Source organism: Paroedura picta, chromosome 2, assembly GCF_049243985.1.
Source record: "Paroedura picta isolate Pp20150507F chromosome 2, Ppicta_v3.0, whole genome shotgun sequence".
Taxonomy (NCBI): Eukaryota; Metazoa; Chordata; class Lepidosauria; order Squamata; family Gekkonidae; genus Paroedura; species Paroedura picta.
In genome coordinates, this window is record NC_135370.1 from 71,688,061 (window position 1) to 71,712,706 (window position 24,646).

At 42.4% G+C, this 24,646-nt stretch overlaps 1 protein-coding gene across 19 annotated transcripts in view; it reads right to left on the reverse strand.

The window, feature by feature from the left end:
- Nucleotides 1–24,646, reverse strand: part of TNS1 (tensin 1) — a 388,444-nt gene that overhangs the window by 117,326 nt on the left and 246,472 nt on the right. For 15 of the 19 annotated variants that reach the window (XM_077320625.1, XM_077320620.1, XM_077320628.1 and 12 more), the window contains 8 exons: nucleotides 14,336–14,385; nucleotides 10,714–10,761; nucleotides 9,621–9,792; nucleotides 8,682–8,732; nucleotides 5,127–5,249; nucleotides 4,941–5,005; nucleotides 3,914–3,997; nucleotides 165–277 (listed from right to left, as the gene is read on the reverse strand). In XM_077320625.1, the coding sequence (XP_077176740.1) occupies nucleotides 165–277; nucleotides 3,914–3,997; nucleotides 4,941–5,005; nucleotides 5,127–5,249; nucleotides 8,682–8,732; nucleotides 9,621–9,792; nucleotides 10,714–10,761; nucleotides 14,336–14,385 (706 nt within the window). The remainder of the gene's footprint in view (nucleotides 1–164; nucleotides 278–3,913; nucleotides 3,998–4,940; nucleotides 5,006–5,126; nucleotides 5,250–8,681; nucleotides 8,733–9,620; nucleotides 9,793–10,713; nucleotides 10,762–14,335; nucleotides 14,386–24,646) is intronic. The other 4 variants (XM_077320624.1, XM_077320631.1, XM_077320626.1 and 1 more) reach the window with 1 other exon arrangement.

Sequence of the window (24,646 nt, forward strand, 5' to 3'; positions counted from 1 at the left end):
TCAAAAATGTGCATGTTTCTCTTTCTCTCACATGTTCCAGTAGCAACTAGAGCTCTAACTTGAAACATGGCCCTACATGGCCTGAAAAACAGAGTGACAGTTTGCCGTTCAGTTTCTGGGAAGTTAGCTTTGCTCTGCAGTAGGTCTAGACACTTAGCAGTTACCTCCTTTAGACTCAAAGTTGGGAATGCCGTGCATGATGACGTGGTGCAGGAAAAGCGGCTTGTTATTCATTTTGATACTGCCAGATAGCAGACCGCTGAAGTAATGGACATATCTGGTGGAGAAAAAGAATCAGGCAGTTAGGTGTAGTCGCTGCAGAAGAGTGTATTAAAAAGAAGAAAAACCATCCTGTTCAAACAACCTCATCTGCCTTTTCCCATCCACCAACATGAGACATATAATTTAGATAATGTTCTCATAATTTCAGCTAAAGCATCTCTAAAGCATCTGATACAGACTTGTTCTTCAAAAATGCCCCATAATCCTAGTCCTTTAAGATATTTCAGAGGCTGAGGAGATTTGCTCTTGCAGGGAATCAGTTCTTGCATTCCTTGGCCTTGGGCAGCAATTAGCAGGACTATTTGTGATACCAGAAATGTTTTGATGTTCATTATTATGTTAATCATGTTCACCCCACTCACAACAAACCTATTTGCATGGCAAACTACCAACCCATCTTACTGTGAAGAAAGTCAAAGTCTACCATGCTTAACAGGCCTAGGAGAAAGGCCCAAGAATTGACGTCGGATAGCAGCCAATAGTACAGCTCTTCCATATATTTTCACACCAAGGATAATTTCATGATTACTCTCATTTATAACGGATAATTTTTTGTGTTGTTTTTATATAACAATGCATATTAACTATCCATCTATGGATCATAGATCCTTCCCCCAAGATTCATATTGTCTATACAACATTCTTATTATGATTATTCCATTCTATTGTTAAAAATAAATACCAAAATATAAAACAATTGCTGGGTATTCTTTGAAATGTGCATGCTAAGAGGTTATGATGCCATGTGGACAACTGAAATCACAAAGACCCCAGAATCTGCATCCCACATGTGCAAAACATATGTTATAGATAGTTGTTAACAATTGGAACAATTGGAACAATAGTTATTAACAATTGGAACAATTGTGTCACATGGGGGGGGGCCTACAGACATGCAAAAGAAGAAGCAACCAAAAACTTCCATCCAGCCTCCTTTGTAAAGCTAACTCCAGCAACATTTCAAAATAGCATGTATTTATTTTATTTTTGCTTGTTCAAAAATGTTGCATGGCTTAAAATATTTGAAGCACTAGTTAGATATGAAATTGCAAATAATAACTTTAAAAACCCTTCATACTATTTATCTCATCAGATCAACAGCAATAAAATTAAAATCCCCAAGCTTCCATCAATGCAACCACTGAAAATCTGGGAGTTTAAAAGGTCTTTATCTGCCTCCTGAACAAGACTAGGAAAGAGGCTAGGCAAACTTAAAATGGGATGTGTTGGAGTTACCACTAAGAATGTCCTACCTCCCACTCTGACGGAAGTTTCAACAGGGTCTCACTGGCTGATGATTGATTCATTTGGATTTTTATCATGCCAATTTCTGTAGACTCATGGTGGGTTACATAAAAGCAGATAAAATCCCAAATAAAACCGATCAACTTCCCCATAAAAACAGACCTAAGAAGGAGGCATAATGCCCATCTACCCTACCCCATCCTCAGCCGATAGCCGCATGATGTTAAAGCATTATCTGGAAGAGGGGGCTTAGTTGTTCCTGACTCTGTCCTCAACCAACGACCTGGCAGAAGAGCTCCATTTTCCAAGCCCTGTGGAACTTAAGGCAGCTCCATGAGGGCCCTCAGCTCTTCCAGGAGCTCATTCCACCAGGTCAAGGCCAGGACTGAAAAAGCCCTGGCCCAGGTTGAGGCCAGGTGTGCTTCTCTGGGGCTAGGGACCATGAGCAGATCAGCACCCACAGAGCAGAGAGTCCTGTGGGGGGCATAAGGAGACAAGCGGTCCTTCAGATAGGCAGGGCCCAAGCTGTGGATGGCCTTAAAGGTTAATACCAACGCCTTGAATCTGATCTGGGCTACAACTGGTAACCAACGCAACTGCATTTTGCACCAGCTGCAAGTTCTGGGTCAAAGACATAGAGCGAGTTACAGAAATCTAATCTACAGGTGACTGTTGCATGGAACACTGTAGCCAGACAGTACGAGGGCAGGTAGGGCACTAGTAGCCTCACCTGGCAGAGGTGGTAAAACGCTGTGCATTATTAGTATTACTATTATTACTACTATTAATAATAACAAGAACTTTATTTTTATAGCCAAGATGCAAAAAGGTCTATACAGGAGAAGATGAACCCTGCAGGAATTATGGATCTAGACCATTTAAGAGTTTAAAGAAGTACCTTGAATTGGGTCTGGAAACATATTGGCAGCCAATGAACGTATTGAAGCATGGGTGTTGTGTGCTCTTTTCTGCCTACTTAAAAAATATACACATTGTCCTGAACTGGAGTTCATGTTTAATGGCACACAGGGATGATAGTTAGGCACAAGGGAAAGGGTGCCTACTCTAGTATCTGTTGCTCAACGTGGATTGTTTCTCAACCTTTCATGGTATGATCTGCTTAAGCAAAAAAGCTAGCAGAGGAAAACTCCAACAGCACAAGGAAACTGGGGCTCTGACAGTTTGCCAATGCCCTACTGACTGGCCTGCAAAAAACAATAAGGATGAAGGACAGATTTGTCCTGCCTTTCAGACAGTTCTGATTTACTTAGCAAATATTGATTCATGGGAATATGCATGGAAATAAACATACATGTGGGGAAAGGCACATTTTGGGGCAGGAGAGGAATACTAGTTCTCTCTGGGAGTCTTGCTATCTGTTCCTGTGGGACACCAGGAAAACATTCCAAAAACACACGCCTCAATCAAAACACACTGATACACCATAGTAGTTACAATGGGAGGCCTCCAGCACCACCTAGTGAAACAGATTGGGAATGTGTCAGGCCATATCTTTTAACCTGCATCCAAGTTTTAAAAAAAATGGTAGTGGAGAGATCATCTTTTGAGCAACCTGCCAAATCTGTATATATTCCCAAGCTAATGTCTAACAGCAGCCTGTCCAGTGCATTTGTCTGAGTTCTCTATATCTCCTCTTCTCCAACTATTGACAACTCCCTGCTTTTATAAGGTGATGGCCAAATGTAAATCTCATGTAAGTTATATAATGTTCAGTGTAAACCACCCAGAGCTGCAAAGAAATGGGCAGTATAGAAATCTAAATAAATAAAATAAAATAAATGTTGGGAGAAAACAGTAACCTTTTTTCCTGTATATATTTAGCTCTACTTTGGATGGCCTGAAATATGCTCAGTTGGGCCATTAGGATGTTGGCCAGAATGTTGGATGGGAGACAGTGGAGGCACAGACAGCAAATTACTTCTGTAAGCTACTCACTCCCATAAGCAACAGATGCCAACACAGGTTTAGTAGCCTTGACCTGGAGAGTCTAGACAAGTACAATCTTGTCAAATCCCAGAAGCTAAGCAGGGTCAGCCCTGGCTAGTATTTGAATGGAAAACCTCCAAGAAATACCAGAGTCATGGTGGGGAGGCAGGCAATGGCAAACCATCTCCAAATGTCTCTTTTCAGGCTATATAACACTAGACAGACAGACAGACAGACATAAAGTTCAATGTGTACATGCACATTTCTATAACCCTGTTTCTATAACCCTGTAGAAATGCTTCTGCTCCAGCTAGAATATTCTTCCTCCAGTACACAAAGGCATTATTTCATTAAATGTGTACAAAATAAACTGATACATCAAACACGCCATACATATGTAGGGTAAGAACATCAAAAGATGGGTAAACATTGGACTGACCTCTTCTGTGATGGTTGCCCCACTGGAATGACTTTGTCTTCATAGAACCTCTTCATGGCAAATCTGTCAAGTGCTTGGTCCGCACTGTGCAATAAATAGAAGTATTAGGTGTGTCAAGAAAGAAGATGATTCCTCCTTTTTTGTAACAATATATAACAAGAAACTCCACTAAAAGATTCATTCTGGACTTTTTCAGGCTCCCCCCCCTCCACACACACACACCTAGAATCCTATTTTTTTTTCAATCAAATGCCAAAAGTCTAGGCACCGAGTCAATGAATGAAATGTGAGAAACTGGGTCAATAGAACAATGTGAGTTCTAAAATCTTCAATGACTCTTCACTCCATTGCTAGCATTGCTGGGGCATAAGTTGACATTGCATGTTCCCATTACTCCTTGTTGATCTTGCTTGTTTCTCTAGTTTCACTTTGGCCATCTTCCTTCATCCCTGGAAAGACATTTCTTCAGGGCCTGTCATCCCTCAATGGACCAGGCAAAATGGCCTTCCTTAGTTATCAAAGTGCTCCATTGTACACACAGAGGAGCTGATAGAGAGAAATGATCCAACTCATCTGAACTCGATAGCATCATAGAAATGAATAGCAGCACTGTCGTTTTGGATGCTGCACACTGGAGAGACATCTGTAAGATCATGGGAGAGCTAGGCATCTGCTTCAGAATGTTACACTCCAAAGTCATGTGCTTCCCACACTGTTGGGACCAAAATAAGCAAGCTACGTCTTCCACGCATCTGTGAGATTCCATTGCCAATCTCAGCCCCCATTACTGCCATCATCACAGAAAGCTGAGCCAGTTCATTGGTCTATCAAGGTCAATACTGCCTACATAGTCTGGCGGCCACCCTCCAGGGTTTCAGGCAAGGTCTTTCACATCACCTGCTACCCAATCCTATTAATTAAAGCTGCCACATATTGAGCCTAGGACTTTATGCATGCAAAGCAGATACTTTCCCACTGAGCCAAAGTCACTTCTCACTATCAGACAAAAACAGAGAGGTCTCCTCACCTGGCTGAAATGTTGCTATAATGCATGTATGCAGCAATAACAACCCCTGTCCTGCCTCTGTTCCCCTGAAGGAGTTGAAAACAAAGCAAGAGTTAATGTCACTAGAAGTGGGACTTTGTAGAAGAGAAAGTTGTCCCTCTTGACATGGGACAACTGAAGCAGGAATTTAAACCTCCCTCTTCTCACCTTATTGTGGAGGACCACAACATTATGAGGATCAGCATTGAGCCATGTATCCATGGCTTTACACACACTGCATATCTTCTCCAGAGCAGGTGTGTGTAGGTCAGGCCATCCAAAATCCAGCACCTGAAACACAGGAAGAGATGAGGTTGCCAAGCAAAAGGAGGGGGGAGGGAGAGTTTTAAAGAAGATGGTGAATACATTTGCATGGAAGACATTTTGCCATTGCATGTCAGCTATTCTAATGTATGTACTACTTTTGACTTTTTTGCCTCGGGTACCAACAAGTTTGGACCCTTTTTGCAAGTCAAGGCAACTCTCTGCCCAGTAACCAAAGACCCACATCTCCAAACAAGTACAGGTGATGCTATAGTGTCATCAAGGCAGAAGACTAGAAACCAAGGGGAAAAAAGGTGTTGAACACATTTTGGTGCAAGGAAACTTTCTCTATGCGGACTCTACTACTAATCGGATGGGCATTTTCCTACCCAGAGCAATTATGGAAAAAAAAGACATTCCCAGAGTAATAAGGTAAGAAACAACATCATGCTTGGCCCTTCACGACCCTCTGACAAAGGCAGAATGAAACAATTATACACATGCATCAACACAAAATGAGGGTAGGAACCACAGAAGAGTGGCATACATGACAGAATGACAGAAATGCACTCTAAATATCTTTTCATACTCTATCACAAAGCCCAATATAAGCACAAAGTCTCCTCTTAGAGGACACTGACAAGTACTTCCCTGCAGTGATGTTCCAAGAAGTGTATTGTTTAAAATGATCTTTACCACCTGTTTCTTCAATTTCATCCTGCACACCAGCACTCCAGATTCCTACTGGGAGCATCACTGGCACAAAGACCTAGCATGTGACTAAGGAGCTGCATATCATAAGCAGCTTTTAAATGTTTTCCATGAACATTTGGCAACCTCCTCCGGGGACAGTGACAATAAAATATCTGTCCACCAAAACAGCTTTCCAGTGGGGTGGGAGGTGCTAATTGACGGTGAAGACAGAAGTCAAAGGCTTTAATAAGGACCTCCACCCAGGTCAAGAAGACAACTTTTCAACTCATTCATATGTTCCTATTTGAAAAGGTGTGCACACATCATTTTCAGGACCCTCTAGACGGGGGCAAGCATTTATTTACTTTATTTATTTAAACTATTTACATCCAACTTTTTTCCTGATCAACAGGACTAATATGGGGTAAATATTGACAGAGTTAACAGAGCTGTAATGGCTAATGACATAATGTGCATAAAGAAGTTGGAATACCAAAAAGTGTCACATAATTGTTAAATTTAAAATCCTACTTGCAATCCTTGGCTTTATTAGATTTAATTAGGTTTGGGGGGGGGTCGTTATTGTGTGATGTTGCATGTGTTGTAAGCCACCTTGAGCCATGAGAAAAGGTGAGATATATATGTTTTCATAATAAATCCTCTGGTTCCACTTTTTCATTCTGAGTTATTATAGAGGGTAGAGGTATTCTACCCTGCTAACAGAGACCAGCAACTTTCCTTTTCTGCTACCTTTTGCACCTCCTCCTCCTCTGTTTGCCAAGCCAATGTTATTGACCTGCTGCCACGATCACTTGATAAATATGGTGGTAAGCCTACAACATTAGCTGTTCCTCTAGGATTTAGAGCAAAGAAACAGGATAAATATTTCAGCTCTGTGCCTTTTTCTGGGTCGATGAACAGCTTCTTTGGTTGCCAAAGTCAGCAGCAGTGTGGAGGGATTAGTGCACATGTGCGCGCGCACACTCACACAGAGGCACCAATGTATAAAGGGTTTAAGGAGCAGTATATTGGAGGGAGATTCAGGAAGCACAAAGACAGCTCAAGCAGCTTCTTCCAGATGCCAGGTCTAGGCCAGGAGTGCCTCCCAGGGGCCAGAGATAACCAGCAGATTCCTACCTACAGAGCAAAGAACCCTGAGGGGGGCATAAGGAGACAAGTGGTCCCTCAGATATGCAAGGCCCAGGCCACCGGTGGCCTAGAATGTAAAAACCAAAAACTTGAACCCGATCCACAAGATAACTGGTAACCAGCACAGTTGCCTCAGCAGAGAATGGACATGAATGGTTGGCACGGTCCTGCAGGTCCAGCAATGATTTTTTCAGGAGAGGGCAGACCACTGCCTCCTTCAACCTATCTTCTGATATCAGACAGAGGTTGACAACATCCCTTAAGGAGTCTCCTACCCGTCAGTTGCCCGATTTGAGCAGCCACGACAGACAGGGATACAGATGGCAAGTGGCTGCCCTGACCGACTCCAGCAATCTGCACACTTCGGTTGAAGACAGCCATCAAACACCGTCTCATGTGAAGGTCACAGAGCTCCCAGTTCACATTCTGTATGAATCATGGCAGGAGGGTCCTGGCAGTGTGACAAGACTTTATCCACAAAAAAGCTTGCCAATGCCTCACAGCTCAAGTCCAATTTACTACTATTTTGGAGACCTTCTTCAAGGGTGGTAAGCGATCGAACTACCCTAAATAATTGTACTGGGCAACAGCTAGCGGATGCAATTTCGGTGGCAAAAAAATCCCTTTTTACCACTTTCACCACTTTCACCACAATCTCATACACCTTAATAAGCGTGCCAAAGGATGTTCTAGCTGCTTCATCACCAGTTTTCTGCAACACTCACTCTAGCTGTCCCTCTTTCTCTCACGAAGCTCCTGGGAGTACCATGGAGCCTGCTTGAGGCGGAGGCAGAGAGAGTGTGGCATTACTGCATAGCAACCCGGAAGTGCACTTTTCAAAAAAGCCCCTACTCATTTTATTAAAAACATATAATGTAGTTGGGATTCAACATAGGTAGACTCTGAAAACTGGCAAGATTTCAGGTGTTTCTGAATCTCTTTTCCCACCAAGCTGACACTGAAGGGATGAAGGTCAGGAGATGGCATGTGGACCTACCTTTTAATCTCCCCTCACTGCACTGTCAGAGGCTCCAACACTGAACCAAGATGATGAAATTTTGCCATGTGTTAATACCTTTCCATTTTCTTGACCAGGTCCAAGGCCTTTTTTGGTAGCATGAGCTCCCGGAAGAGACACAGGCCCTGTCGGAACTTGCCCAGTTCCATAGGGCCTGCAAGATGGAGCTTTTCTACCAAGCATTTGGTTGAGGCCAGGCTGCCAGTAATATCTAAGACACCCCCCCCCACACACACACACACATTCTTTCTTGTAGCATCTATTCTCTGGTGTGCATTTTTAAAAAATAATGTGGGAGAGGCTGCTAGTAAGGATGCTGGGGCAATTCTTTTGTTTATTTTATGGTATTTATTTTATGTTATTTTAACATGATTTACACCACCCCAAGATGGCTAAGCCAAGAGGGGAGGTCCTATAAATCTAATTATGAAGGAATGGATGGATGAGTGAGTTTGCTTTTTAATAAAAATACAGTGCTTCCCTCTGCTTTCTGTCCAACCATTTTTAATGAAAGCACAAAATTCTCTTCCCCAGCCTCTTCTTTCTCCCTTACCTTCTTCAGCAGCAGCATTATCTGTCCATGAAGGGGTCATGCTTACCTTGGAGTGGAGCTTGCTGATGTCATGCCTCCTTTCTGACAGGTTAAAAAGCTAGTGGAAGGAAAGAGGGAAAGAGTTAGTTTACATGGGAAACACACATGGTAGGAATCAGTACAAGAAACTACAACATGCCATGGCTGCACCATGTATTATTGGTGTACATGCTTCCTTTCCCTGAAATTGATGACATAGGTTTTAAAATTTAAATAAGTAAATAAATTCTGAATTTACACTTTCACTTCCATGTCCCTTTATACAGACAAAACCAGCTCACATTGTTTGCTGGAAAGAGCATGAAGTACTTGCAATGCAATTGCAAAATAATGGATTAACCACAATCCTGAAGGTGCCCAATTAAGCTTTTGCTAAAAGAAAACTTTGAAAGGGATTAGACAGATTGATGGAGGACTTTAATGACGAAACCATATACAGGGTCAACAAGTTTCTGAATACCAGTGCTAGGAGACAGTATCAGGGAAAGGCCTCAGCTACTACGTACTGTTTGTTGAGACATCCAAGCAACTAATTGCTCACTGTGTGAAACAGTATTCTGGACTAGACAGAACACCAGTCTGAACCAGCAAGCTCTATTACATTCTTAGGGTAGCAGCCAAAATCAGCTGCGTTGCCCATAGTGAATGGGTACCCATCTACAATTAAGAAAAATCAGGGATAATCCGCTCTTAAATGACAGCGGATGGAGCAACAGCTAGGATAAGTCCAGACCAATCAGCCTTAGACAAAAAACAAAAATCCATGCTATTTATTTTTTGTAAACTCCCCCCCCCTAAAAAAATCAGGAAGTAAAGTGCAAACAGGAACTGATCACAAAATCTCACATGGACTATGACTGTTCATTGTATGATTCCCCTCCCCCCCCAAAAAAAAACCCAAATATTTGCTGAACAGGATATGCTGTGAATCATCCAGGGGTCTCACCAGGTAACTGTCCCCATGCTTGGATTTAAGCATTTGTGCTACTTCCTTCAGGTTGCTGCAGAAGGTCTGCTCTTCTGAAGAACTTGCAAAGTTGACAGCAATTATTCGCTCTGTGACATACACCAGGTCTAGTTCACAAGTGTCCTCCATGGCCTGATTTAGGCTCAAGCTCCTAAGCCAAAGAGATCCAACTGAACAGTCACTTATGGGAACAAAAAAGGTAAAGACTGATAGATTCAAAGCATCTGTGTAACTGAACGCTATTTTACCATGTTCCTACTGTGAAGGGTTCGTGGAGTACTACAAGGGGCTTGCTGTACTTTCCAACTGCAGTCATTCTTTACTTTTCAAGTACAGTTACTGATTTAAATTAAATCAACACGAGCGATGACACAAAATAAATGTATTTATTACAATTACATCCCACATTTCAAAACAATTCAGAGTATATTACAACTAAATAAAGCATTATAATACTTCAAGGATAATAAAATTAGTCTAGTAAGTCTTGCCAGAGTTAGAAGCAGTAGATAAAGCACAGGAAAACACCCTTGAAAACCAAAATATAATCAATTCAGACAAAAGCCTATGGAACAAGAATGTCTCTCCGCGGTGTCTAAATGCCAGCCGTGAAGCTCCAAGTGAATATCATGTTAGAAGGGTATTCTAAAGAAGTGGTGGCACAACAAAAAAGGCCTGACCCTGGGACCCCTTTCTCCCTCTTCAGGTGACATGCCAGGGGTAGCCAAAGAAGATGCTAATGAGTAAGCGGCATTCAAAAAACAGCAAACACTACTTAGATTTCCTGGGCACAGGCCATTTAGAGGTTTACAAGTCAAAACCAGCACCCTGAATTGTGCTCAGAAGGAAACTGGAAGCCTATGTAAATCTTGCAAAGCAGAAATCACAGGTCTGCTGTAAGTTGTTTTTGCCGTGACATTTTGCACCAGATGACATTTCTGGAGGTCTTCAAAGACAGTTCCACATTGAGCAAATATCAATAGTGCAACTCAGACTTGGCCAAAAGGTTCACATTTGCTTGCATATAGTGGAGACCTCCAGGTAATTGCGGCCCTTGCCCATGTATACTTACCAAATTGGCAGGCAGAAACTGGGATCAAAGGAAAATGGGACAATCATCCTAGGGGAAAAATTAAAAAGAAACAAGGCCTTGTTTATTTACAGGAAGTTCTGAATATAGAATTCCTGGTAACTCCTAGAGGTACCCAGAAGTGACCTGTGTCACTTCCAGGCAGCTCTAGGAATTGCAATGAACTCTATAATCAGAACTTCCTGTAAGTAAATAAGGGCTTATGTTTCTTTTTAATTTTTCTCCTGTTATGCTGCCCCCCCCCACCCTAATAGTAAAGCTTAACAGATTTCCAGGCACTACCTGGCAACTCTGTAAAGCATGTACAACCATGCCACGGTAATTCTTATCTAAGGATGAGTGTATTACAACCTCTGATAGAAGCCTCTCTAATTATCATGTTGTTTATTTTATTATAACAAGTGAACTGTCAATTTAGGTATGTGAGACAAAAAGAATGTATATTACTGATTGTCTTCTTTTACATGCACAGAATTCCTTAACTTGTGCCAGAAAGTACATCTATTACTAATATCAAGACCTCTTTTCCCTGGAACTTACAGGGCCATTTCGCACGGCTTCAAAGTAGCAGAATGGTTGCTATTTGGAAACGCTACTAATTTGCCATAACCCACGACGTCGTAGACAATCTGCAACAATCCTGAAACCAATCAGCAAAAAGCGCTTCGTTGTGGCGCTTTCAGGGGAATCCAGAAAAGTGGATTCACCCTCCGGATAGCGATACACTCCTGCAACCAATCTGCAACAGTAGCGCTAAAGACCTGTGCGTTACCATTGTTGCTGGTTCTTCAAAGTCCCTCCCCCTGGCTCTCTCCTCCAAACTTCCGGCGAAGCGATCGCCATTTTTTTTTCTCCGAGCGAGCGGGGATAAACGCACTGGCGAGCCTCTTTCTGTTTAGAGGCTTCCCTGGCTTCAGTCCTTCACCTTTAGTCACTAAGCACAAACCACTGAAAAGCCCGTTTGCTGAAATAAAGTCCCTTTATTTTTTACAAATAAATTCAGCCGAAAATCGGGACCGTGAGAGGGGGGGGGTTTATCACTCGAGGCAGCGTGCAAACGATCATACAATCAAACGACAGCTCACATTAGGCAGCTGGATGGGTCTCTCCGTAGCAACGAATCTACCTAGATTCGTTGCTATGGGTCGTTTTTTTTTTTTTTTTAAACCTTTCTTAAAGGGAAAGGGGCTGTTTGGGAGCATGCTAACGGCTGCCCATTGGCTGCTTGACGGCCAGGGGCGGGACGAGCTTGGCAATAGCGCTTCCTTTCTAGCGATTTCTGCCGAGACCGGAAGCCTGTGGGAAACGCTAAAAAACGCAACTGATTCCACTACAAAGGCAGGTATGCATAACGACGAATTCCACTATTTTAAATGGCGATTTTTCATTCCGCAAACAATTTGCAACAAAGATCCCTGTGCGAAAAGGCCCACAGAGTACGTAGAGGGTGATATGGGGTGAGGATAACATTGGAGAACCATATAACAAAAACCTGTTTGTTTAGTTGGTAAGTATGACCTGTAATGCCTTCCTATTTTGTGTCTGATAGATGACACTGTTACCAGAGCTGGGTGGTGCATTACAGCTAATGATCACAATGTTTGTTCTTCCAGAATTTCAGACAATAACTAGACAGCTTTAACAATTCCCTTTTTAAAAAATTGAGGAATAGCATCCAAAACATACCTGTCTGAAGTATTCACTAGAGTTTCTACTGGAACCTCTGCCTAGGGCTACGTCCTATCCCTTCTCCCTTCAAATCTCAACTCCTCTTTTTGTCCACTGGTTTTTTATTGTTAAACTCATCAGAGTTCCCACACACAAACAATACTTCAGCATTCCATTCAGTCTTTCAAGTCCAGAATCTTCTCCTGTTCAACTGTCATGCCAAATGATTTAAGGTTGCTTGAAATAATGGAAGCCATGTTTACATCTAAGTATCCTCAAAACAGTAGACTTTTTCTCTAATGGGAGTACATTCCATCTAGAAGAAGTCAAGGACCATCTGACAGGTCTGTGTCCAGTAATTCTTTTTCAGTTAGAGAGATTGATGAGGTTTCTGTGCCAAATTCAAACGTGAAGCTGGAATGAAATGGGTCCAGATGATTAGCATCATCTGAAATAGTGTTTGGAGCTGGCCTGTCAGAACTCACTGAAGTTCCTTGCCAGAGAGGGAGTGATTTCAAGAATAACAATATTATTAAATCATTGACTCCTCCAAGGCAGGGTAAGTTAATTTCCAACATCCCTGTGTTACCCGCAATGACCCTTCTGCTTTTCTTTCACCAAGGTACTGCCTTGTCTACGTTGAGAGTGGAGATATGAAACAAAGCAATAACCAGTGACTATAATAATGAGACTTTTGCTTATCTAGTTGATCACCTTTGTGTCAACAGAAAGGTGACCTAAAAACAATTCTTGAATGACTACAGATCAAATAGCTGCAGCAACTATTTACAGACAAAAGTTGTACCAAAACTCAATCAAACTTGCAGACTGTATTCTGCAAATCCAATCCTGAATGATCTAAACTATGCTCTTTTAAACAGAAAGAGGGTGTAAGCCTTCCCAATATTCCTTTGGTCAACAACTATTCCAAAGAGATAAAAGCCCTTCATTACCACAGACCACACCCTATGACAAGATGGGGTATCTGATTTGTTGATCCAAGTTAAATTCATATGGGGCTCACATGTAGAGGGTTGACCCTTCATGTATGTGGGTCCGAAGCTATGCTAAGCTTTATACACAAGGACCAGCATCTTGATCTTGGAGGCATATTGGTGGCCGGTATAACTAGTAAAGAATAGAGTAAATCTGCTGTTGTGAGGAAAACTAAGCAACACTTAATACCGATGTGGCAGTGAGTACAAATGTGTGCATGTGTAGGTCATGCAAACTTTCTGAGGGGGCTGAATGTGGGTAATTAGCATCAATTCTGCAAAACAACACACAAGGAGTTAAAGGAAATAAATTGCTTTTTATCATGCAAGTAAATGTATGGGATTTTAAACTTCCTGAGCAGAATCCATTTCAAATCAGTGTTCCAGATATAGAAACTGGGTGCCAACAGTTGATCATGAAATGCATGGACTTCTTGTGCAGGATGCTGAGCACAACAGCCCTCTGATTCATACCTGACCTGGGGAATAGCTTGGTATAATGTAAAATAGCAACAACATGTAACAACATTTTCCCCAAAGACTGTGTACATTGCACCTATGTTTAAAACAAAAACAAAAACAAAACAAAACAAAACAAAAAACAAACAAACAAACATGAAGTGTCTTACTTCAGAAGATAAATGTTATGATACACAATTAAGTTTCAAGCCAGGAACAGTTTTGCCAGCCCTCATTAAATGGGCAACAAACCAGAATACTATCAGGGCCCAACACATGAAACTCCAAGCACAACAAGTATTCGGCAAGTCAATTGTGGCATATCTGCTTTTGCAGGTCAGTGACCCAAGCAAATGAAGTTCATTTGCAGCATGGCTGAAATATATATTGAAATAATAGAGAAGGATTTGAATATCCTAAATGTTTTGGATTTCAGAGGAAAGTCTCCCAATGAAATAATGTAATCTGATATTAATACTTACCTTGAGGGCTTACGGTGTGACTGCACAATTTGGGGTGATTTTGAGGACACCTTTAAATAAAATGACAAAGGAAGAAGCACATTACTAACGTGTGACTTCATTATAAAGTGATACAGTCAGCAGCTACTCTAGAAACTGAACTAATGGTCTCCCACTGCCCATATCCTAGACTCCATACCTAGTAACCAGAAACTGTCATGTTCCTCTTTTCTCTCAAGGAGGGCTTTGACCACTGAGTTGAAGACTACCATGTGGCAGCCCAGGGAATTTGGAGGTACTCCCTTCTCAACAAATATTGAGCTATTAAGTCCTGGGAGATTTGTACTTTTAATGATCTCCTTGATGCTCCCTGTTTATTAAGAGATGAGGGCTTTTAGCACACATTTAGATGTCTTGGCTCACATGCAATATCCTCCCCTCTTGCAAGGAGAATCATCATTGTTAAACATAAAACTCCAGTTACCTGTGATGTACAAATCCAAGTGCACAGATTAACCAGGATCAGACATACCACCACTAGCCTGTATTATAAACTTGGATTCCGAGTTAAAGGGACAGAGGGAGGCAACTAATTCTTTCCTTCGTTTTTCATTTGTAAAGTAGCAGGAGAGCGCTTGTATGGATGTTTTTTTTAAATAAACAATTGTTTCCTTTAAAATAGGGGTTCTTAAAGTGGGCAATATGCCCCCCTGAAGGGTGGGTGAGAAATTTGGAGGCAGTAGGGGAGCAGCGGTCTGACTCTTCCTGCTGCAGCTGCATTTCCTAGTGAGAGACATTCCAAAGAGGCTTGCCATTGCCTCCCCCTGGGTAGTCATGACCCTGGACTTCCATAGTGGTCTCCCATCCCAGTGCTGACCAGAGCCAACCCTGCTTAGCTTCCTGAAGACAACAACAGCTTCAGAAGTGGGCTAGATGAGCTTCTTTCCCTCCTCAGACTCTGTCCTTCCCAGGCTCCACCCCAGATCTCCAGGAATTTCTTAGCCCAGAGTTGGCAGCCCTTCCCCCAAAGTCTTCATCTTTGGGAGGCTGGAACAGCTTTCTCCTACTTGTACCTGGCCCATAGGAGTTTGCATTGCTTGCCTCTCTCTCTCTTTCTTTTTCCATTTGTCTTTCTCCCCAATCAGGACCCAAAGGGACCTTTACAAAGAACATATATTTTTTCCAGACTAAAATATAGCACATCGACAAAAAAGATGTGTAGGCAATACAGTGCATTTTGAATTTGCAGGGGACCTAAGAGCAAGAAAGAGGTTTCAATTGATATGTGTATGAGGGGCAACAGGGTTGTGGCCTGGGAGCCATGAGGCTAGCAGCCCCAAAAAAATTGGGATCCACTGCTTTAAAAGAAAGAGCCTCTTGTGGCGCAGAGTGGTAAGGCAGCTGTCTGAAAGCTTTGCCCATAAGGCTGGGAGTTCAATCCCAGCAGCCGGCTCAAGGTTGACTCAGCCTTCCATCCTTCCGAGGTCGGTAAAATGAGTACCCAGCTTGCTGGGGGGTAAACGGTCATGACTGGGGAAGGCACTGGCAAACCACCCCGTATTGAGTCTGCCATGAAAACGCTAGAGGGCGTCACCCCAAGGGTCAGACATGACTCGGTGCTTGCACAGGGGATACCTTTACCTTTTACAACCTTTCATTACATATAATTTCCTAGCATAACGTTTTTGGTGTTCCTTCTTGTTTTGGTCCTCAAAGGGGGAGAACAGCAGGGCTATTAGCCTTCTGCAGAAATTTTGTATGAGTTATAGATGTATAAATAGAGGCAAGAGACAAAATCCAGCCTTGTAGTGTGACTCTGAGGGGGAAGGGTTGTTCTCAGCTAAACACGCCTGTAGTTTTGCTTTCATCCCATCCATGAAAGCTCAGTTTATAGCAGTTCTGGGGGTGGGGGGAGGAAATAACCACACTGGAAATACTATCAATCCAGATGGGCTATGAAACAAGCAGAATATATATATACACATATACATATATACATATATACATATATATACATATATATACATACATATACATATATATACATACATACATACATACATACATACACATACACATACACACACACACACACACACACACACACACACATATACATATATATATATATACACACACACATACACACACACACACACACACACACACAGAGCTGGGGGGCTTGAAGGCACAGGGACCCTTTCCTACTCTACAACTTGCAGCCTGTGGAGACTGAGCTTGCTTTTATAAGACAATCGAAGGAACAAACAAGCATGGAACTTTGTGCAACTGTATGGTGTATTTAGGGGTGTGCATTTGGCATAAACTGAAAAAAACTGAAAAAAATATTATATAAGCCAAATATAGGTCATAGCGGAGCCCAAATAAGGCCAGAATTTGTGGCTTATATTCAGGTATATTCAGCCATACCTAAGATCTGTTGGGGAGGCAGGAGCTGAAAGATCCATGCCACTTCAGCTGGGGCCTTCTGCTCCTGCAGCTTTAGCTGAAGATCAGCAGGAGCAGTCAGAGCTGAGAGCTCCCAGCCAAGACTGTATGCAGCAAGAAGACAACTCCGGAGCACACAGAGATCCTGGGGCCAGCATCTCCTGCACCACAGTTTAAACCACACTGCCAGAGAAGCCAAGCCAGCTCCAGGGTCAGGCTGCTGGTTTTGTTTTTTGTTTTTTTAATGGCATTTTTCTTCTCAGGTCAATTGGACCGCCCAAAATTTGGAATTTCCAATAAAAATCCTGGCTCTGAAGACCATACCTGGATTTATTTATTTTATTTATTTTTAAATTCCATTTTTTTTCATGTCCAGCAGACCCAAACTGAAAAATGCCTCTTTTCTTTTCTTTTTTGGCATACTTCTTACTTTGAGCCTCTCTGTGTCTGAATTCCTCTCTCCAAGATAGCAAAGCAGGTGGGGAATAATTGGGTAATTAGCAGCAACAGCTTACAAAAAGCACACAAGGAGTCAAGGTCCTAACAAGGATCATTATGAGGCTATTTATCAAGCTGAGCAAAACAAAAGCTGTTAAGACTGAGAGGGAGGAAGGAGCTGCAGCAAGTCATGGAAGCCTGTGTAGAGACAGTTTTGCTTTCTTTCAAGCACCAGCAAAACATCAGTGGGTTGGAGCCCCCCCTGTGTGGCCAAATTGTCAAAACAGACAGACTGGTTGCTCTGCCTACTTGCTTCTGCTAAGACATTAGGTGGCACCTTCTGAGTCCACAAAGCAAAATCCAGTAGATTTAACCTCAAGATTCCAAACTGGGCAATACAATAGGCAAGCTAGGGCCACAGAATGCTAAAATCTCTCATGTATAATAGCTCCAATGGCAAGGAAATATCCAGTCCACAGACTTTTCAGGGTCACTTGTTAGCAGGATTGTATGATGAACTGTCCAGTGTAAGAAAGTCGCTGCCCTTGACACTGCTTGCTATCATATACTGTCAGCAGTGAGGGCCATGAGGGACTGCATGTATCAGGCATGATCAAAAATAACTGTGTTTAGAATAACACCCCACCCTCAAAAAAAGAGGAAAAAACAAGGCAGTTGGCCTATTCTGCTTACTCAGATCTAGGGATGGGTATGAACATAACAATTACAGAACAGTGGAACCAGAAACTGAACCCCAAACCAAGCCAAAAAATGCCCCACACTGAACAAGCCAGTTCAGATCCCCAGGAATGGCTAATGGTAACAGCATATAGGTAGACAGCTGACGGCTTGGAAACAGAGGGGTAACAAAAATGACAGGTAGGGAAAAAAAGCATGTCCTTTACGTTCTACCACAGCAGGCCTGGAATTCTATTTAATTGGTTTCTGGAGGGAATGTATGGGACATCGGGACTGGGGAAAGGACACTGGAAAAGGCAATGTTTCTTCTGAAAATGTAAATATGGATGAAAAATACACAGACCTAATTATTACTACATAATATATTGTCCCAGTGGAGGAGATCTCCACTGGGAGGAGAAAAAAAGCATGTCCTTTACGTTCTACCACAGCAGGCCTGGAATTCTATTTAATTGGTTTCTGGAGGGAATGTATGGGACATCGGGACTGGGGAAAGGACACTGGAAAAGGCAATGTTTCTTCTGAAAATGTAAATATGGATGAAAAATACACAGACCTAATTATTACTACATAATATATTGTCCCAGTGGAGGAGATCTCACAAGACTCTTTAGTCTTGTGTTTGAAGCCTCATTGCAATGAAGAAACTTCCCTAATATTAGTTCACAAGTTGAATTTCTTGGAACTATGTTTCATTCACAAGTCAAAGGAACGAACAGTTGTCCTTTAAAGGATGCAATCACATTAGGAATGCTTGAACATCTGCACATGGGCTCATGACCTCTTCTCAGCTTCCTATCACACAGCTAATTAATTGAAGGGATGTTTGGGTGTTCACAACCTGTTTGGCACCAACAGACTGATTGCAGCAGGAAATTTCAAACTGACTCCTAGCTGCATCAGCTAGGAATCTGCTTCTGATTGCCTGCTGAGGAAATTTAATTGGGACCCAGGGTTGTTACACAAATGGGGGGGATCAGCTAAGCATAAAGACCAGGTGAGAGTGAGATTCTGATCTCCAGGACGTTCTGCTGCCTACAAGTCTTCTTCTGGGACACAGGAAAAGATTTAAGAACCAGTTTGGTGTAGTGGTTAGGAGTGCGGACTTCTAATCTGGCATGCCGGGTTCAATTCTGCGCTCCCCCACATGCAGCCAGCTGGGTGACCTTGGGCTCGCCACAGCACTGATAAAACTGTTCTGACCGGGCAGTGATATCGGTGCTCTCTCCGCCTCACCCACCTCACAGGGTGTCTCTCGTGGGGAGAGGAAAGGGAGGTGACTGTAAGCCGCTTTGAGCCTCTTTCAGGTAGAGAAAAACGGCATATAAGAGGAGAGTCAGAAGTTGACTCCCAGTTTATAAGGGTATCACCTAAGTTTCTACTTCTGATCCCCCCTGAAAGAAAAAAATAAGGCTGAGATTGGAAGCCTGTGATCTCTAACAATTCTGTCTCTCGGCCTTCTGCAAACACAGCAAATGGGAGAAGAGAGGTTGTCAGAAGACCGCTCAGTGGACTTCTAGTTCCTCCCCATCAAATCAGCTGTGTCTGTGCAAGGCTGAGGCACAGCAAAATTAGAGATCGAAGCCTTCCCAAAATACAGTAATTTGGAGTGGGGGATCAAAACCCACTCCAACCTGATTCCCTGACTGATTGGATTCATCGTCTGGTTCCCCTGCCCTAAAAATAAAACTTTTCTGCATTTGAGCAAGTCGGGCAGGCAGCGAGGTTTCCTCTAGCAGTTAGCTAACTGGGAGAATCACCTGCAAGCTGGCTTCTGGTTCCCCTTCCCCCCACCAAAAAAATCCCCCACTGCTGTCTCCTAGCAGGAGGAAGATCTGAAGCTGACTCCCAGCTGATCCCAGACCAGCTGACAGTAAGCTTCTAAACAATACTCTTTGGCAGCTGTTCACATTGTTCTGCCAGAGCTGAACAAATCTGAGTTTGGCTCATAATCTAATTATAAATTACCTTTTAATGTGTGACCTATGTGTAATTGTTTTATTCATCTTGTTTTTATCCTGTTTTTATTATTGTTTTGTTTATATTGCAACCTGCCTTGAGAGCCACAAGGGAGAATTATGGTATGCTTGGCTGCCAAAAGATGTTCACCACAAATTTCACGGCACCCAAGTTCTAAAGTGCCCTGCTTTGAAAATCAGTATAATCCATGTGAACAAAACTCAGACCACCTGAAGCTATGCAGGCCTCCTCATCTGGGTTGTCCACATACTGCACATCATTGCAGGGTTTTCCTACCCCATAGGATACTATTGTTTCAAGGAATGTCTCTGGAATATCCAGTTTGTTTGAGAGGAGAACAATTGGTTCCACTCCCAAATCGTTTGGCATAGAGTGCAATGAATCTATTATGCTCTGCCAGCAATCCAGAGGGGATTTCAACATCTGAAATAGATTCTTCACTCTGCATTGGGGGACTGCAGAGGCCTCCTGCCCTGGTCTGGCCCACTTTGCTACTTACAGCCTGCTTAGTGGGCATCACTGAAATTAACAGTCATTCTCCATTTGCTACTTTTGACTCTCTAGACAGCCTAGACTATCACCTATGAAGTCCGCTTTTTATATTCCAGAATGTTTTTTAAAAAAATAGACTGATTTTGAGCAGATTGCAGGGCAGTATTGTATCCTGTTCAAAGAGTTACTAAATGGGCATCTAATTGCAGATGTCACTGAACAGATGAAGCTGCTTCACACTGAATTAGATCATGACTCTATCAAAGTCAGTACTCAGCCTGGCAGCAGCACTCCAGGGCCTCAGATGGAGGTCTTCCACATCACCTACTGTCAACTCCTTTGATGGGAGATGCCAGGGATTGATCCTGGGACTTTCTGTATGCCAAACAGATGCTCTACCACTGAGCCATGGCCTCTGTGTAATACTGAGTCCATATTCATTCAGATGTGCAAATAATTTGGCACTACATAAGTTTGGGTGATTCTGAAATATCCAAAGACAAACAACCACAACTAAGCTTTGCAAGATTCTGATGCACACCCAGACTGCAAATTTTAGTGGCAGAAGTTCCTTTTCAAGCATTGTAGTAGCACTGTAGCTGCTGGAAATTGGAAACAGCTCTGTATCTGGCTGTGTAGGCTGTAACATGAAAAGCTTCTCTGAGTTGGATATCTTTCATTGTATTTGTTCAAAAATGGCAGGCAAGTCTAGAAGTGCACTCCACCTACAGAAAGTATCTTCATTTCATCTGTATCTGCTAATATGTACAACAGGTTAATACAGCTGTAATATATGGTTACTTGTTGATTCAGTAGGTCTAGATTCATAGAATTCGTCTGCCTTCCTAGTGTTGCTCCTAGCAACCAAATATGAATTACCCAAAGCTGATAGAACCAGCTGGTCTGACTGAAGGTGAAATGCATACCTATTAGCAGGTCCAGCAAAGCTGGGTGCAATAACACACTGCACTATTGAAAAATTCTGATCCAAGAACTGCATCCTGCGGGAGGGGGGGGCGGAATTCACCACAGATCCCTCTCCTATCCTGTCTCAGTGGCAAATCTAGTCCCAAGACTTGGCTGTCTTCCCTCTGCTCCCTTCCGCCAACTCTAAACAAAGGCTTACCTTAGGGAGGGTAAGAGTTCTGCTAATCCATTTCCAGGGCATGGTGTCTGCACTTTGTAAAATCTCCCTCCAAACCAATTCCTGTCTCCTCCACAGAGAGTCAATCCAAGGCAGTCCACAGTAACAAAGGGGTGATACGATTAAACAGCATAAGCCTGGCACACAGCAGGCTCCATGCCAGGGGTGGTCAGACAGCGATGCTGCCGATCTGGTCCCTGTGGCTCAGCAACGTTCTAACCACAAACAGTCCTCCTGCTGTTATAATGGAAATGGAGCCCCACCTCTTCCTGAGACTCTCTCTTCCCCAACACACACCACGAGGAAGAGTCAGGCAGATATCAGCTGATAGGAATAACAGCTTTCAAGCGAAAGTTATTAAATTCTCAGAAGGCATAGCATCCAGAATTCAGGGGGAAAGATGGAAATGACAGATGAACTTGTCTGTGGGCTGGGCTTCATGGTGGTAGCTGTCAGCCCCAATTCCCTCTCTCCAGGCAGACACACATCTTGCTTCAGTAGCTAAAACAACGATGAGCCACTAGACACCTTGATTCAGAAGCCAGTGAGAAATCAAGATCATCAACATGGAACATGAGCTAGCTATCAGCTACCCCCAATGAATTCAAAGGGAGGATAGGAAAGAGCGATGCACCACTCCATCATATAGTTCCAGCTGACAGTCTCCCTCTCCCCAGATTCAGCTGTCCCCGATGGGACCATTAGGAGGCAGACAGTAAGCAACAAGCCCCCCCTCTTCTAGGGCCTGAAGACTGCTTATTGAAGAGTCCCTCTTCCTTTAGGAATGTTGTCATTTGTATGAGCTGCCCAGGAAGCCAATTTTGGCAGAAAAAGCAGAATAAAACTTCATAAATATTTGATTGCTATTTAATTGTTTTTACTTGCTTTTAGTCATTTTATCACTTCTGTGTATTTGTGAAGGTTGTTTGCTGCCTTGGAGGTTGTCTCAAACAGTGGTTTTAAAAGTTTCACAGAAGTCCTTCTGCAGTGACATGCCTGAAAAGGAACTCCTATGCATGTCGTAGAAGATTTAGAGTTGTGCCGTATACTGCTGTCATGGGGCTCTCATGGGGCACTGGCCAGTCCTGTTGGGTTTTGCCACTGCCCTATGGAAACGAGCACATCCAAAGACACATTCCCCTGTGATTGCATGTTACAGGGAAGGATTGGAAGTGATGAAGCCGGTCTTTCAAGGAGGCATTTTTAAATGAGAAATCCCTGACAAGTTTCTAAGGATCCCCAAGCGTCCATGAAACACAGTCTGAAAACTATACCTTACTAGACCAAAGGCAACACAGAAATAAAAATAAACAATGTTTATATTTTGGGAGTGGTCAATCAAGGGGCGCCAAGCTCATTACTGCATTCAAACCAACAATTGTACCCTTCTGTCTGTTTAGCGAGGGTTGCTGTGATTCAAACAAGCACTAGTTGGAGGGTCCTGTGTAGACGTTTACCAGCTGTACACGTAATGGAAAAAAACACCATGCCAAGAGAATGTTGTTTTTCTGAAGTATACAGTAGCCTTGTTCCTTTCAAAACCACACAATCTGATTTTCACTTTTCTGATTATTAATTTTATGTGTGTGTGGACTGTCAGAGACAGAACAACTTATCACATGAGCTGTAGTTCGGTCTCCTCCTCCTCCCATAAACCATGGGATTGGAGTCCTTGTAATGCCAAGAAAATCATAGCAGACTGGATTGAACAATATGAAGACGTCTAATGTTATCCCATCATAACTAGGGGCCCAACCAGTAGAAAATTATCTTGAGCACTCATTTCATTTAGCCTAATATTCTGGGAAGCATTTCTGGATATTTTAGGTCATAGTCTAAGCCAACAGTTTCTGCCCATCACACAAACAGGAATAGTCATTTAGCTAGAAAGATTCTCCTCATGTCTTTATCTAGACAAGGTTATTAGCCTGGGAGAAAGAGGTGTTACATTCCTCTAGTCCACTTCAACAACTTTGTTTCCAGTCATTTCTTGAATCTCATGAAAATTCCATATTCTGAAAGATCATCCTTTCCTTTCATCATGTGTGACTGAAGATCTGCAGATAAATATTGCTACTTCTGTGATGAGGAAAAAATGCAACTTGCAAATTTATTCAATCCTGTAAATAGCCCCTGAGAGGTCCAGACATTATGATGCACATACAAGGAGACTATCTGCATGAGGTGTTATGGGGGTCAGTCAGCAATGTTCAATGATGCTCAATGGCTCAGTTCAGACATAATGCAAATCATGTTTTTTATTTTAACTAAGTATGAATAAACATAACACTGTGGAACAAGTCATAACCAAGTCAGGATATTTCAGATCCTGGTTTGACAACCAAATAACTTGTATTAGTGACCTGCACTTGGGTGATCACACCTGTCACTCAGGTTTCTAAAATTTATTTCCTGAACTTGATGGTCTACAATGTGTTCATGGTGACTTATAATAAAATCAAACACAATTAATCAAAATTACAGAACAGCTATGACAAAACAATTCAGAATATCCGGTCAAATGGTGGCCCAAATAGATGTGCCTCAGTATCCACAGACAACTTCGATCTTATCTGAACTGAGCTTCAGTTTGGTTTTCATCTAGCTCATTTCCACATCTAAGCAGCCAGTCCAGAACATGGTTTGTTTAATTATCACATCAATGCATGTGGCATCTGAATCAAGCCTCTGGTACTGAGTTTTGTCAAAAACAGCAATACTTCCTTTTGGTTATACCGTAAGAGGACTGGCTAAATGAACAGCATCTAAATCTAGATTCTATATTCCGAATGGCACAACTGTATAGATAACTTAAAAGAAAAACAATACAGTGGAACTCCACCAAAAGCGAAAATATACTTATTTCAGCGACAATGCATTAAAATTAACCCAAGATATTCTTAGCATTGCTATTCCTTTGGGGAACAATACCTGGAGCCAAGCTACATACGATACATATCACAGATCTCCAGGCACTTTTTAAAAGATAATTTCAGATGCACAGGGTCCAAACTCAGATCAGGGCCCTATAGAGACAGCAGTAAAAGTTTAATATGATCACTCTTGCATGGTTTCACCATTCAGAACTCGCACCACTGCATGCTGAGAATTTTGGTACAAACCTGATTGCC